General features: G+C 38.9%; 1 protein-coding gene across 2 annotated transcripts in view; it reads right to left on the reverse strand.

Annotated features, from left to right (window-relative positions):
• The window catches only part of LOC128234661 (receptor-type tyrosine-protein phosphatase N2-like), a 150,350-nt gene extending 133,565 nt beyond the window's left edge, over nt 1–16,785 (reverse strand). For both annotated transcript variants that reach the window (XM_052949047.1, XM_052949038.1), the window contains exon 1: nt 16,571–16,785. In XM_052949047.1, coding sequence (XP_052805007.1) covers nt 16,571–16,682 — 112 coding nt within the window. In that variant the 5' untranslated portion in view covers nt 16,683–16,785. The remainder of the gene's footprint in view (nt 1–16,570) is intronic.
• Nucleotides 16,786–17,094: the final 309 nt, after the last annotated feature.

Raw genomic sequence — 17,094 nt, forward strand, 5'->3', positions numbered from 1 at the left:
ACAGGGGACTGTACTCAGGTCATATGATACAGGGGACTGTACTCAGGTCATATAATACAGGGGACTGTACTCAGGTCATATAATATAGGGGACTGTACTTAGGTCATATGATACAGGGGACTGTACTCAGGTAATATAATACAGGGGACTTTACTCAGGTCATATGATAACAGGGGACTGTTCTCAGGTCATATAATACAGGGGACTGTACTATGGTCATACGATACAGGGGACTGTAGTCAGGTCATATAATACAGGGGACTGTGATACGGGGGACTGTCCTAGATAGAGGAGTTTCCCTCAACTCATAAGCAACATTTACCAACAATGGTATGAAGGAATGGCTGCTAATAAAAGTATTTTTTGGACAAAAATGTTTAGACAACATTTAGAAATAGAAGTCTATAGTATCTTCTGGCATCAACACCATGATTTTTTTTTTGGATGGATACTACCACATTTCACTTTGGTTTTTATTATACACAAAGGTCTAACAAATTTTTTTTCCAAGAAATGCTATTATTAAGCAAAATAAGTTTGCCTATAAAATGACAAAAACAGGTTCTTTTTTACACTTTACACTTATCCTTCAATCAATATATGTATATGGTTGACAGTTTTCAAGGGTTTAACCAGTACAAAATACAAATAAGGTTATCCCTGTTGACCACTTGGAAACAGTCTCTGGTACCATTTTAATATCACTCCAGGTATGACAGTCAAACATGGAATTGAACCCAGGACTGCAGGCACCAGAAAAAAAATGGACGCTTGCCCATTGAGCTATCTAGGTTTTGTTGTTTACCATTATATTTTATAAATAGTATTAACGTTGTTGCTTTTTTGAAATTCATCTTCGGTCAGCCAGAATGCAAGTTATCCAGGGCTGTGAGATAAGTAAACAGAAGAGCACCCATTACTTACCAGCACCGCTCCTTGGTTCAATCCCGTACTGGCCACAAGTTCCTATGACAAGAACCTAAGATAGATTTCCTAGACCTATAATGATGTCAACCCAGCAGTGAAGAATTGCACAAGAAATGTTTCTTTTCTTAATTGAACCATAATGATCCAAATCTGGAGAACATCCCATGGCTTATAAAGACAGACAATTCCCCAGCTCATGGTAAGATATATGCTTCTATTAGCTAAAAGGAAAATGGGAAAGACAATTTTCCTGACAGTGACAAAATGTTCACTCAAGTTCCTGAGATTTCTATTTCTTGCTTAATGGCAATATAAGAAGGCATAATTTTTACAATGAAGACAATTGTGAATAAAGGAATCTTACTGATATACATGTATGGCCATTAAACTGGTGTTGATAAGTGTACTTTCTACAGCTATTGGTCAGTCAGTGACCACATCGAATGCCTCATAGTGCCGGTACACATGTATGGATATTCTCTATGCGTTCAACACGACATGTGCCTGTCAACTTACAGATTGATTTACAAGCATATATTTAAAGGCAGGATTTTCATAGTTCTTGTCATACAATGAGAACCATTGAGGGATTTGACTCAAATGCTTTTTGGAGATACTCATTTTCTCTAAAAAAAAGGGTTTGGTCAATTCTTATTTACTGCACTGAAGACATTTCACCAGGTGCCAGATTTACGAGAAAAATTTATAAGAAACAATTTCACTTGAACCCATATGAACTGTTAGTACAATATGGAGTAGAATTTCAAAATGTCAACTCCTGTGAATGTAGGAGTGAACACTATTGATTTACTGAAGGACAATAATGGCCAATAACAGTATATGGAATCTGTGATCACCACAGATCCTGCAGCTGTCTTTCTGTGACATTTCACAATTTAGCCTTGCTGTATCTATCTCTCCTGGATATTCATTCCACAATAACAATAGCTTCATAATGATGTGTTATTTTCCCAATCTTTTATACAGGAATCAAGAGTTAATTGAAAAATTGTTATTATTATTCCCTCTATTTTTAATCTCTTTTTTTTTTATTTCCTTTACTATTACAAGTTGAAGTACTTCATTATAAATGATGAGATTTTAATGAAGCTGACTATTCACCCGTGATATCTTTAAATCAAAATTAGACTAGAGCAAGAGCCCTTGATACAGACATAATACACTTCCATTCAATTGCAATACAGACAATCATTGAGTTGAACAATGGTTGATTCCTGGGACACCACACCTCAGCATGGTGAACCTTCATGGCACTATTTTTGAAAATTCTATAATGCACGGTCAAGATAAAGCCCAGGCAAGGATCATTTCAACTTTTTACCTTTAACTTTGACATTGAACTTTGAGGAACAGGCCTGGGTGTTGGGCAGGACACACCATCTCATCATGGTAAACCTTCATGGCAAGTTTTTTGAAAGTCCTTGTCAAGATAGAGCCTGGACAAGGAACATTTCAACTTTTGACCTCTAACCTTAACCTTGACCTTTGAGATACAGACCTGGGTCTTGTGCGGCACAAGCCACCTCATCATGGTGAACCTTCATGTTAAGTTTTTTTTGAAAATAACAAATTCAGTCCGAACGGACAGAAGGACAAACAACACCAAAACAATATCCCCTCCAGAAACTTTCGATTTGGCTGGGGATAAAAATGGATAAAGGCCTTAGAAGCAAAAGCAAGTAATCATAAGCTAACAGTCATTTATAATAATTTAATTGGTAAAAAACACACTGCATAGGAGAGCTTGAACCATGTGGTTATCTATTCCATAATTTTCAAACTGCAAGACTTGAATTGAGCACAGTCACTAATAAGGGCAAAAATGTGTGCTTCTTATCAAGGGGCATATCTGCAGAAAGTATTGGAACAATTTCATTTTAGTAAGATTTATGCATAGATACTGAAAGACCTTTCAGTTAAGGCTTAATACAAGTACATGTATAAACAATGGCCAAGATTATGGTGCCAGGGTTATGGTGCCAAAGACAGTGCCAGGATCACTGTGCCAAGGATAACCATCTTAAAACTTTGAAATACCTTGAACAGTTTTGTCTTTGGAAATTTCTAGAATAGTAAATTTCAGTATCAGAAAGGAAAATCTGTGACTACCATGCTTGTATGTGCGCCTTGTGGATTAACCCTTCTCTGATCAAAGTCTCCTAAAGCATATTCCCCTATGGATGAATTTGCATCTTAATTGTGTCTATTCGCCATTCCATGCAGTTATTCTGTATGCATTGGGGTTTTTTTTCTTTTACATTTCATGACAGGTCCTTCAGTATAGCATAAAATTGATGCACAAAATCTTTAATAGAAGCATCTATTCTCCCCCAGAGTATGACTGAAATACAATAGGTTGTACAATAGATAATTAAAACAAAATATTGAGTTCTTAACAAGAAAATCAAAGTCCATTTCGGGCTGTTTTCAGCACCGGCAAATGCTTCAGGTTTGTTTTTTCCCTGCCTTCTTAACGTATAATGAAGAGGTTTTATTTTCTCACCATTTTCACACTGCTTCTCATCTATCCAAGTATAATATTATCTGCAGTAAAATATGGTACTATGTCATCAATCACAAATATTTACATTCTGTATAATAACATTTGCTGTCATTGTGCAGGAACAGGTTGACCTTTCGTAACCTCTTTAAGCAGAGTTTCGTACTTACATACCTGGGTCATGCATATGTAAAACACGAAATGTAAAATGTTGATAAACACGCAAGTTACTCCAATACCATTAAGTAAAAAAATAAAAAAGTAATGAAAAGGGGAAATGTTTGTGCATTCATTCAACATGAACGCTTGGCTTTGATTTTGCAAATCCTTACTAGAAACACTCCAAACAAAGAGGTTTTTGTTTGAACCAAGAATAATTTAATGTCAAAAAAGATCTTAGTAGCAGTCTTTCCAGAATCAGCATCATATATATAAATTATATTGAACAAAAACCTTATGGGAACACAAACCCATAACCCCTGCAATGGAAGTGCCTAGCTGACTGAGTTAGCTGAGCCAACCCCAAAAAGAGTGATCAATTTACCAACATAAGGTATAATTTCAATACACTGAACTGATATAGTTAATATTTTTAATGTTTCTACTTGGAAAAGTATTTTTGGTCAATGGTGAAAAAATACTACACATTTGATAAGGCTGGGACATTTATATCAATATGAACAATAGTGTTTTCTACAGAAAAGTATACAACATGCAATGCGTAACGTTCCGCTGTAGGCTGGAGTGCGTTGGTAGTACGTTGAAGTACTTGATTATATGCAATTTTGCATAGCCAGCTATCCGTGTGGATGGAGAATATATGTATATAAAAGACCAGTCGAGCCCCTCAGGGTTGAGCATGCTTTTCTCTGATCTGTTGGCCTTGCACGTTATAAATGTAAATAATCAGACAAAAATTATCAATATTTGGGTGAATTTTCCACATTTTCATTTTGATTGAGCCAAAAACTGGTAAAAGGTATAATATATTATAAGGTATAGTAGTTTAACGGCCCCTAGGTCCAACCCATATTGGACATTATAAATTTGTTTCCACCAAAAAGGACATGAAACAAAAGTCCATTATATTTATAAGTCTTCCATTAAGAGAACAACACACTTCTCATGCCATTAGTTCATCAATTTCTAATTTCTAGTATTTACCAACATCTCCAAACAATGTTTTATAATTGCTTTTACATTGCAATGATAGGAATCTTGCTTGCCATTTGTTTGCCAACTGACGACATGAGATGATAAGCAGTTGGCGTGCATGTTTCTTCAGAAAGTGTTATTGCTGAATGTGCTGGCATTGTCCGGCAATGGCATTGCTCACAGATGCCAACTCAAGTAACTGTCCGTTCTCTCAATCAATCAAGGGATATGTATTATATCAATAATTGATTAGCCAGGGTATTAGCCAAGGTGTTTGGACACCCTATGAGCCAATTTTTGTATGTACCAGTAACATAAACTTTCTATGTTTCAACCTTCAAGTGAAACAGTATTTAGCTACATGTATGCCCAATAAAAACTTTACACATGATAATGATGATGCTGACGCCCATGACACCAGGGCAGGCCCAATATCTTGGTTTCAGTCTTTGAAAACTAGCAAAATAAAAATAACACATTCTAGGAAACATGTCAAGACCAGGGGCATAACTAGTGACACCTACTTCTTACCTATACCAGGGGCATAACTAGCAATACCAACATACCCAAACCAGGGGGATAATTAGCAATACTGACATACCCAAACCAGGGGCTAACTAGCGATATCAACAAACCCATACCAGGGGCATAACTAGCAATACCGACATACCAATACCAGGGGATAAATAGTGATACTGACATACCCATACCAGGGGCATAACTATTGATACTGACAAACCCATACCAGGGGCATAACTAGTGATACTGACATACCCATACCAGGGGCATCACTAGCAATACAGACATACTCATACCAGGGGCATAACAGTGATACCGACATACCCATACCAGGGACATAACAAGCGAAACAGACATACCCATACCAGGGGCATAACTAGTGATACTGACATACCAATACCAGGGGCATAACTAGTGATACCGACATACCCATACCAGGGGCATAACTTGTGATACTGACATACCCATACCAGGGGCATAACTAGTGATACTGACATACCCATACCAGGGGCATAACAGTGATACTGACATTACTATACCAGGGGCATAACTTGCAATACAGACATACCCATACCAGGGGCATAACTAGTGATTCTGACATACCCATACCAGGGGCATAACTAGTGATACCGACATACCCATACCAGGGGCATAACTAGTGATACCGACATAACCATACCAGGGGCATACTGTTGATACTGACTAACCCATACCAGGGGCATAACTAGTGATTCTGACATACCCATACCAGGGGCATTACTAGCAATACAGACATACTCATACCAGGGGCATAACTAGCGATACTGACATACCCATACCAGGGGCATACTGTTGATACTGACTAACCCATACCAGGGGCATAACTAGTGATACTGACATACCCATACCAGGGGCATACTGTTGATACTGACTTACCCATACCAGGGGCATAACTAGTGATACAGACATACCCATACCAGGGGCATACTGTTGATACTGACTAACCCATACCAGGGGCATAACTAGTGATATTGACATACCCATACCAGGGGCATACTGTTGATACTAACTAACCCATACCAGGGGCATAACTAGTGATGCAGACATACCCATACCAGGGGCATAACTAGTGATACAGACATACCCATACCAGGGGCATAACTAGCGATACTGACAAACCCATACCAGGGGCATAACTAGCGATACTGACATACCCATACCAGGGGCATAACTAGAGATACTGACAAACCCATACCAGGGGCATAACTAGCGATACTGACATACCCATACCAGGGGCATAACTAGTGAAACCAACATACCCATACCAGGGGCATATCTTTTGATACTAACATACCCATACCAAGGGCATAACTAGTGATACTGACAAACCCATACCAGGGGCATAGCTATTGATACTGACAAATCCATACCAGGGGCATAACTATTGATACTGACATACCCATACCAGGGGCATAACTATTGATACTGACAAACCCATACCAGGGGCATAACTAGTGATACTGACATACCCATACCAGGGGCATTACTAGCAATACAGACATACTCATACCAGGGGCATAACAGTGATACTGACATACTCATACCAGGGGCATAACTAGTGATACCTACATACCCATACCAGGGGCATTACTAGCAATACAGACATACTCATACCAGGGGCATAACAGTGATACTGACATACCCATACCAGGGGCATAACTAGCAATACAGACATACTCATACCAGGGGCATAACAGTGATACTGACATACCCATACCAGGGGCATAACTAGCAATACAGACATACTCATACCAGGGGCATAACAGTGATACTGACATACCCATACCAGGGGCATTACTAGCAATACAGACATACTCATACCAGGGGCATAACAGTGATACTGACATACCCATACCAGGGGCATAACTAGTGATACCGACATACCCATACCAGGGGAATAACAGTGATACTGACATACCCATACCAGGGGCATAACTAGTGATACCGACATACCCATACCAGGGGAATAACAGTGATACTGACATACCCATACCAGGGGCATAACTAGTGATACCGACATATCCATACCAGGGGCATAACTAGTGATACCGACATACCCATACCAGGGGCATAACTAGTGATACCGACATACCCATACCAGGGGCATACTGTTGATACTGACTAACCCATACCAGGGGCATAACTAGAGATACTGACATACCCATACCAGGGGCATAACTAGAGATACTGACATACCCATACCAGGGGCATAACTAGCGATACTGACATACCCATACCAGGGGCATAACTAGTGATACTGACATACCCATACCAGGGGCATTACTAGCAATACAGACATACTCATACCAGGGGCATAACTAGTGATGCAGACATACCCATACCAGGGGCATAACTAGTGATACAGACATACCCATTCCAGGGGCATAACTAGTGATTCTGACTAACCCATACCAGGGGCATAACTAGTGATGCAGACATACCCATACCAGGGGCATAACTAGTGATACAGACATACCCATACCAGGGGCATAACTAGTGATACTGACATACCCATTCCAGGGGCATAACTAGTGATTCTGACATACCCATACCAGGAGCATAACTAGTGATACTGACATACCCATTCCAGGGGCATAACTAGTGATACAGACATACCCATTCCAGGGGGATAACTAGTGATACTGTCATACAGAGTGAAAATATAAGTATTGCAAAAAATGTAAAACTGGTGAAAAATTACAGTGAAATGGAGGGAAATGACCCCACTTGACTCAATAGCTGGTGCATAATTTCAAAATTTGCCTAGCTTTGCCATTATACTCACAGTATTTACGCCACTTAGAACTGCCATACCCTTCACACATTAAAGAATTTATATTTCTTTTTTCAATTATGAACCTTTTTCGTTTATAACTTCACCCAAGATGCCTGTACTAGTAAGAAAGTACAAATCAGATCATCTTTTAGTCAATATATCTCTCCAAAATTGTCTACATTTTAAATAAGATTACATTGCACAGCGGGACCATTCCAGGAATACATTTCTCGGCAATACATCGGCCCATGCACATTATTTTCTCATGTCATGGAAAATAAGAACAGTGATGGATATTTTGAAAACACTTGTTTCAGTTTCACCAGGGTATTATATCAGAATCTTAATTAACAATCAGGCAACTGAATTCAAAACCCAGCAAAGTCCTCACTTAATGAGGTTTGCAATAACCAAATAAAGGCAAAGCCAATTGAATTAACCCTTGCCAATTTCCCAAAACTAAGAAATCGTGAAAATGGACTTCAGAAAATTAACCTACATCATTTCTTGAAATATGCCTGCTTATGTCAGACAGAATTATTCATTAAAGTCCTCTTGTTTTGTGATGTTCCTGGAACACAGAAAGTCAAACTAAAGAAATTGAAAGATGTCAATTAAAACATGCACATTTAAGTTGCAGAAACATTTCCAGAAATAGATGTCAGAGACCTTGGGCATAGCATGGGCATGATTATAACCCATAACATCCTCCCCCATCCAACACTGCCCACTGCCGCCACCTCCGACATATACAATATACGTGCACTTTACACGAAAAGCCTTCAGAAAACATCTCTGCCAAATGTTTAACTTGCATGTATTGAGTTGTCTAAGGAATAGTTTGAGACATACTGTAAATCACCCCAATAGGCTTATGCTTTTGTACTAATGACAGTAAAAATGATGGTGGTCTACATAAATATTTCCGTAAATGTAAAGTCCTGTGGCGGTATTCATGTTACCATAGTAACTAAGTAATAGGATTACAAAACAAACTTAAAACAATGTGAAACAATAAAAATAAAAAATAAACAAGTTCAGCTCTGACTGCTTTACAACTTGTACCTCGCAAAAAATGAAAATGTCACTTTTTCAACCACATGACTCATTTTGGCTTATGTCACATTTTTAAACTGCATAATTTTATACATAGAATGTTTTATGTTCACCAGAAACACAGAGCTGCCAAAAACACAACACAAAATTTCATGATCAGATTTGCGTCTGAAAATATCTTATTGGAATTGGGGACCGACAGACAAATTATTCCAAACAGATCCATAATTCTCAGTATTTATATAGTATAGATCATTTAGATGCCAGCTTCAGACAAATTTCCCGGACAGTCTATATGTAGGCCTAACCCATCCCACAGGTCTATATACTGTGATTTTCCCTCTCAAAAACTAATTGTTATGCTTAAGTGCAATCTTATAGTCTGTAAAATAAGAAAACTCAACTTGTTGAGAAGGTTAGTGTTTGGCATAATGTTGGTTAGTGTTTTTGCATTGTTGGTTAGTGTTTGGCATTGTTGGTTAGTGTTTGGCATGGTTAGTTAGTGTTTGGCATGGTTGGTTAGTGTTTTTGCATTGTTGGTTAGTGTTTTTGCATTGTTGGTTAGTGTTTGGCATTGTTTGGTTAGTGTTTGGCATGGTTGGTTAGTGTTTGGCATGGTTGGTTAGTGTTTGGCATGGTTGGTTAGTGTTTTGCATGGTTGAAGTTTGGCAATGTTGGTTGGAGTTTGGCAGAGTGTGTTGGTGTATGGAAATGTTGGTTGGAGTTTGGCAATGTGTGTTGGTGTATGGAAATGTTGGTTGGAGTTTGGCAGAGTGTGTTGGTGTATGGAAATGTTGGTTGGAGTTTGGCAATGTGTGTTGGTGTATGGAAATGTTGGTTGGAGTTTGGCAGAGTGTGTTGGTGTATGGAAATGTTGGTTGGAGTTTGGCAGAGTGTGTTGGTGTATGGAAATGTTGGTTGGAGTTTGGCAATGTTGGTTGGAGTTTGGCAATGTTGGTTGGAGTTTGGCAGAGTGTGTTGGAGTTTGGCAATGTTGGTTGGAGTGTGGCAATGTGTGTTGGTGTATGGAAATGTTGATTGGAGTTTGGCAATGTGTATTGGTGTATGGAAATGTTGGTTGGAGTTTGGCAGAGTGTGTTGGTGTATGGAAATGTTGGTTGGAGTTTGGCAATGTGTGTTGGTGTATGGAAATGTTGGTTGGAGTTTGGCAATGATGGTTGGAGTTTGGCAATGTGTGTTGGTGTATGCAAATGTTGGTTGGAGTTTGGCAATGTTGGTTGGAGTTTGGCAATGTGTGTTGGTGTATGCAAATGTTGGTTGGAGTTTGGCAATGATGGTTGGAGTTTGGCAATGTGTGTTGGTGTATGCAAATGTTGGTTGGATTTTGGCAATGATGGTTGGAGTTTGGCAATGTGTGTTGGTGTATGCAAATGTTGGTTGGAGTTTGGTAATGATGGTTGGAGTTTGGCAATGTGTGTTGGTGTATGCAAATTTTGGTTGGAGTTTGGCAATGTTGGTTGGGGTTTGGAAATGTGTGTTGGTGTATGGAAATGTTGGCTGGAGTTTGGCAATGTTGGCTGGGGTTTGGCAATGTGTGTTGGTGTATGGAAATGTTGGTTGGAGTTTGGCAATGTGTGTTGGTGTATGGAAATGTTGGTTGGAGTTTGACAATGTGTGTTGGTGTATGGAAATGTTGGTTGGAGTTTGGCAATGTGTGGTGGTGTATGGAATTGTTGGTTGGAGTTTGGCAATGTTGGTTGGAGTTTGGCAATGTGTGTTGGTGTATGGAAATGTTGGTTGGAGTTTGGCAATGTGTGTTGGTGTATGGAAATGTTGGTTGGAGTTTGGCAGAGTGTGTTGGAGTTTGGCAATGTTGGTTGGAGTGTGGCAATGTTGGTTGGAGTTTGGCAATGTTGGCTGGAGTTTGGCAATGTGTTTTGGTGTATGGAAATGTTGGTTGGAGTTTGGCAGAGTGTGTTGGTGTATGGAAATGTTGTTTGGAGTTTGGCAATGTGTGTTGGTGTATGGAAATGTTGGTTGGAGTTTGGCAATGTGTGTTGGTGTATGGAAATGTTGGTTGGAGTTTGGCAATGTATGTTGGTGTATGGAAATGTTGGTTGGAGTTTGGCAATGTGTGTTGGTGTATGGAAATGTTGGTTGGAGTTTGGCAATGTTGGTTGGAGTTTGGCAATGTTGGCTAAAGTTTGGCAATGTGTGTTGGTGTATGCAAATGTTGGTTGGAGTTTGGCAATGTGTGTTGGTGTATGGAAATGTTGGTTGGAGTTTGACAATGTGTGTTGGTGTATGGAAATGTTGGTTGGAGTTTGGTAATGTGTGTTGGTGTATGGAAATGTTGGTTGGAGTTTGGCAATGTATGTTGGTGTATGGAAATGTTGGTTGGACTTTGGCAATGTGTGTTGGTGTATGGAAATGTTGGTTGGTGTATGGAAATGTTGGTTGGAGTTTGGCAATGTTGGCTGGAGTTTGGCAATGTGTGTTGGTGTATGGAAATGTTGGTTGGAGTTTGGCAGAGTGTGTTGGTGTATGGAAATGTTGTTTGGAGTTTGGCAATGTTGGCTGGAGTTTGGCAATGTGTGTTGGTGTATGGAAATGTTGGTTGGAGTTTGGCAGAGTGTGTTGGTGCATGGAAATGTTGGTTGGAGTTTGGCAATGTTGATTGGAGTTTGGCAATGTTGGTTGGGGTTTTGCGATGTGTGTTGGTGTATGGAAATGTTGGTTGGAGTTTGGCAATGTGTGTTGGTGTATGGAAATGTTGGTTGGAGTTTGGCAATGTGTGTTGGTGTATGGAAATGTTGGTTGGAGTTTGGCAATGTTGGTTGGAGTTTGGCAATGTTGGTTGGTGTATGGAAATGTTGGTTGGAGTTTGGCAATGTGTGTTGGTGTATGGAAATGTTGGTTGGAGTTTGGCAATGTTGGTTGGAGTTTGGCAATGTGTGTTGGTGTATGGAAATGTTGGTTGGAGTTTGGCAATGTTGGTTGGAGTTTGGCAATGTGTGTTGGTGTATGGAAATGTTGGTTGGAGTTTGGCAATGTTGGTTGGAGTTTGGCAATGTTGGTTGGGGTTTTGCGATGTGTGTTGGTGTATGCAAATGTTGGTTGGAGTTTGGCAATGTGTGTTGGTGTATGGAAATGTTGGTTGGAGTTTGACAATGTGTGTTGCTGTATGGAAATGTTGGTTGGAGTTTGGTAATGTGTGTTGGTGTATGGAAATGTTGGTTGGAGTTTGGCAATGTATGTTGGTGTATGGAAATGTTGGTTGGACTTTGGCAATGTGTGTTGGTGTATGGAAATGTTGGTTGGTGTATGGAAATGTTGGTTGGAGTTTGGCAATGTTGGCTGGAGTTTGGCAATGTGTGTTGGTGTATGGAAATGTTGGTTGGAGTTTGGCAGAGTGTGTTGGTGTATGGAAATGTTGGTTGGAGTTTGGCAATGTTGGCTGGAGTTTGGCAATGTGTGTTGGTGTATGGAAATGTTGGTTGGAGTTTGGCAGAGTGTGTTGGTGCATGGAAATGTTGGTTGGAGTTTGGCAATGTTGATTGGAGTTTGGCAATGTTGGTTGGGGTTTTGCGATGTGTGTTGGTGTATGGAAATGTTGGTTGGAGTTTGGCAATGTGTGTTGGTGTATGGAAATGTTGGTTGGAGTTTGGCAATGTGTGTTGGTGTATGGAAATGTTGGTTGGAGTTTGGCAATGTTGGTTGGAGTTTGGCAATGTGTGTTGGTGTATGGAAATGTTGGTTGGAGTTTGGCAATGTGTGTTGGTGTATGGAAATGTTGGTTGGAGTTTGGCAATGTTGGTTGGAGTTTGGCAATGTGTGTTGGTGTATGGAAATGTTGGTTGGAGTTTGGCAATGTTGGTTGGAGTTTGGCAATGTGTGTTGGTGTATGGAAATGTTGGTTGGAGTTTGGCAATGTTGGTTGGAGTTTGGCAATGTTGGTTGGGGTTTTGCGATGTGTGTTGGTGTATGCAAATGTTGGTTGGAGTTTGGCAATGTGTGTTGGTGTATGGAAATGTTGGTTGGAGTTTGACAATGTGTGTTGCTGTATGGAAATGTTGGTTGGAGTTTGGTAATGTGTGTTGGTGTATGGAAATGTTGGTTGGAGTTTGGCAATGTATGTTGGTGTATGGAAATGTTGGTTGGACTTTGGCAATGTGTGTTGGTGTATGGAAATGTTGGTTGGTGTATGGAAATGTTGGTTGGAGTTTGGCAATGTTGGCTGGAGTTTGGCAATGTGTGTTGGTGTATGGAAATGTTGGTTGGAGTTTGGCAGAGTGTGTTGGTGTATGGAAATGTTGTTTGGAGTTTGGCAATGTTGGCTGGAGTTTGGCAATGTGTGTTGGTGTATGGAAATGTTGGTTGGAGTTTGGCAGAGTGTGTTGGTGCATGGAAATGTTGGTTGGAGTTTGGCAATGTTGATTGGAGTTTGGCAATGTTGGTTGGGGTTTTGCGATGTGTGTTGGTGTATGGAAATGTTGGTTGGAGTTTGGCAATGTGTGTTGGTGTATGGAAATGTTGGTTGGAGTTTGGCAATGTGTGTTGGTGTATGGAAATGTTGGTTGGAGTTTGGCAATGTTGGTTGGAGTTTGGCAATGTGTGTTGGTGTATGGAAATGTTGGTTGGAGTTTGGCAATGTGTGTTGGTGTATGGAAATGTTGGTTGGAGTTTGGCAATGTTGGTTGGAGTTTGGCAATGTGTGTTGGTGTATGGAAATGTTGGTTGGAGTTTGGCAATGTTGTTTGGAGTTTGGCAATGTGTGTTGGTGTATGGAAATGTTGGTTGGAGTTTGGCAATGTTGGTTGGAGTTTGGCAATGTTGGTTGGGGTTTTGCGATGTGTGTTGGTGTATGCAAATGTTGGTTGGAGTTTGGCAATGTATGTTGGTGCATGGAAATGTTGGTTGGAGTTTGGCAATGTGTGTTGGTGTATGGAAATGTTGGTTGGAGTTTGACAATGTGTGTTGGTGTATGGAAATGTTGGTTGGAGTTTGGCAATGTTGGTTGGGGTTTTGCGATGTGTGTTGGTGTATGCAAATGTTGGTTGGAGTTTGGCAATGTATGTTGGTGCATGGAAATGTTGGTTGGAGTTTGGCAATGTGTGTTGGTGTATGGAAATGTTGGTTGAAGTTTGGCAATGTGTGTTGGTGTATGGAAATGTTGGTTGGAGTTTGGCAATGTCGGTTGGAGTTTGGCAATCTTGGTTGGAGTTTGGCAATGTGTGTTGGTGTATGGAAATGTTTGTTGTTGTTTAGCAGAGTTGGTTTGGTTGGTGATTGGCAATTTTGGTTGGTGTTTTGCGAGGTTGGTTTGTGTTACATTTTTAAGTTGATATTTTGCATTTGTTGGTTGGTGACTGGCTGTGATCATTGGTATTTAGCAATGTTGGTTGCAGTTAGTGAGGCATTTATTATTATAGATGTAAACCCTTAACACACTTCTGAAATACATTTGGAAGTTTTGGTCAGTTATTACCAGCATTTTTTCAGTTCACACAGACACTACCTTAATAAACCAAACACCTCAATAAACCAAACACATGAACAAACCAATTTTTTTTATTTATGATCTAAAAATAAAAATGCCACCTTTTCTGAAATGTCCCCTAATTGTTTGGCAGCATAGAACTTGTCATCTTAATAGACATTCTTGTTGTTAATAATAAATGCAAAAAAAACAACAACAGATGATATTCAAACAAATGGACAGTTTGACAAGTTAACAAGAATGTCTGGATCGTGAATAGCATTCATAACGAAATCAGCAGCTCCTTGAAGAATACCTGGCGGAAAAACACTCTGCCTTAAGGGTTCTCCTGGGACTATCTAAGACCACAGTGTAACACAATATAAGTCAATAAACACACTCATTTGGATGGTCTGTGTAAGCCCATGTGTGGCTAGCACTGGTCATAAAATACGCCCATATAATATAAACCTTATAAATTGGTTAGCTTATAGTGGTCAAGCCAGACTTTGGAGATTATTTTCTAAAAATGTCAGATACTAGAAGGATAATCAACACCATTACTGATTATTATAAATGAAGACATCATTTCACGGTGTTAGCAAGGAAGTTAAGGTATCAGTGGCCATATTCAATAAACAATTTAGATTAAAACTTAAAATGATTAAAACTTGAAATTAAGATTTGAAGTGTTTTGATTGGCCTGTATATTTAGCTGACCAATAGGCTGAATGGAATCACAGAGGCATGTCTACGGATAAGGATAAAATCAATATTGAATACTGGCCCTGATTCTGTTTTCAGTAGCAGTGGCCTTGACCTTCACGAAGAAGGACCCATTTTTAATATTTAAAGAATGACAAACACACAAAGTTTCAAGTAGATTAAAATTTAATTTGTTGGAAGTTGGACACAATTTGGGTACACATTTAGGATAGGGAGTGGAAGTGAACTACAGACCGCTAACCTGATTGAACAAAGGGTTCTAAAGTTATTGATCGGTCAAAATACTGGACACCACCCGGCCATACACCACAGGTGAAACTTTAATACATCCCATTTTTAAACAGGTGTATAAACAATATAAATATGTATTTTGTCTAAAAAGTATAAAGGGTCATAACTCTTACAACATTTAATTTAATGTTATATAACAAGTCATAAAAAGAGCACATTGTAACTGTGGTAAGTTCATGAAATTTGAAGTTAGTATCTTCAATGATTGTAAAACAATGAAATAATTACCAAAAAAATAAAAATTTAGACATATAACTAGCTCCGACTAATCAACATGGGGTAAAGGAATTTCACAGAGGGTTGGTTACCTTGGGTATATTTCTGTGAAATTATTTTGAAATCTGGCCAAAGGTCTCTGAAGAGAAGATTTTCAAAATTCCATATAGACATATAGTGTAAAGAAGACGCACCCCCCCCCCCCCTCCCCCCCCTGACAGTTATTTTTAAATATAAATGACTTACAAATTAATATAGGTGGATTGTATTGAAAATAGCAAATAAATGAACACTGGATATTACCATGAGTTGAAAACTCATCTAAAAAATAAAGCAGACTATACCAAGACAATGACCACAATTATTATACAATAAGGCCAAACATGGCAAAAAGTGCCTTCAAATTATACAGACTCTTCTCATTTCAGTTAAAAGCCTAGTTTAAGATTAACATTCAAATTTGGTTTTTAGTCTACAAATCTTTTTGGACCCTTATAATAATAAATTATACGAATCACCAATTAAATATATGTATATATACATATTATATTTTTAAAATATCAGATGACAGTAAAAAAAAAAATGGTAAGTAGGGGTAACACGAATCAAACGTATTTTTTTTAATATGTCTAAGTAACAATATGTTCCATAATACATGGTGCATGTATATAAAAGCAAGCGTCTGAAGTCATTTTATTAATCAATTACAGAATGCTCAAACATCAAAAATCTACTTCAAGACTTCATTGGTGGAAAAACTGTATATGAGTCTACATTCATTTCATCATAATGTTTTCGTCTGTACGCTTCAGTTTGTAAATTTAGTCGTTTTCTTTGAATAAAACGCAAAAATACCGTAATTGGCAAGAAATGACAGTCAAGCGTTTCTGCGACAATGACTTACCGATAGTACCCAATGGAAATTGTCGATCAATTTGTAGAGCACTGCTAGATCGAAATCCACAGTAAAATGACAATAGAATTCCAGTCAGAATCGCAAAATAGTTGTTCCACATACTTAATTACAGATTAACAATCCCATGTACCCGTATTTCAGTTAAATTCCATCAAAAGAAATGTAGAAATTTAATAACATATTTTGGTCCTACTGCTGTTGATTCTGGACGTGACAGGTGCTCTATGAATATTCATTAGTGCATCAATGACGTCATAGTGACGATTTTGGTCTCTCACTTTCTCGATATGGAACTAAATTGATTTCTGCGTCGAAAGGAGAAAAATCTGTAAACATGTGGAATTATTGCAAAATGGGATTGTAAACGCGTGGGAACTCGATTAAGTCATGACTTTCAAGAAACCATTGGCGCAAATCTATCGATCAGTTTCCAATAACGCAATTATAGTAATGTTTGCTTTACAGATCCGTGCTGCCGGAACTGTCTTTGGAGTCTTGCGTGTGTATAAATA

The sequence above is a fragment of the Mya arenaria genome, chromosome 1 (genome assembly GCF_026914265.1).
Source record: "Mya arenaria isolate MELC-2E11 chromosome 1, ASM2691426v1".
Taxonomy (NCBI): Eukaryota; Metazoa; Mollusca; class Bivalvia; order Myida; family Myidae; genus Mya; species Mya arenaria.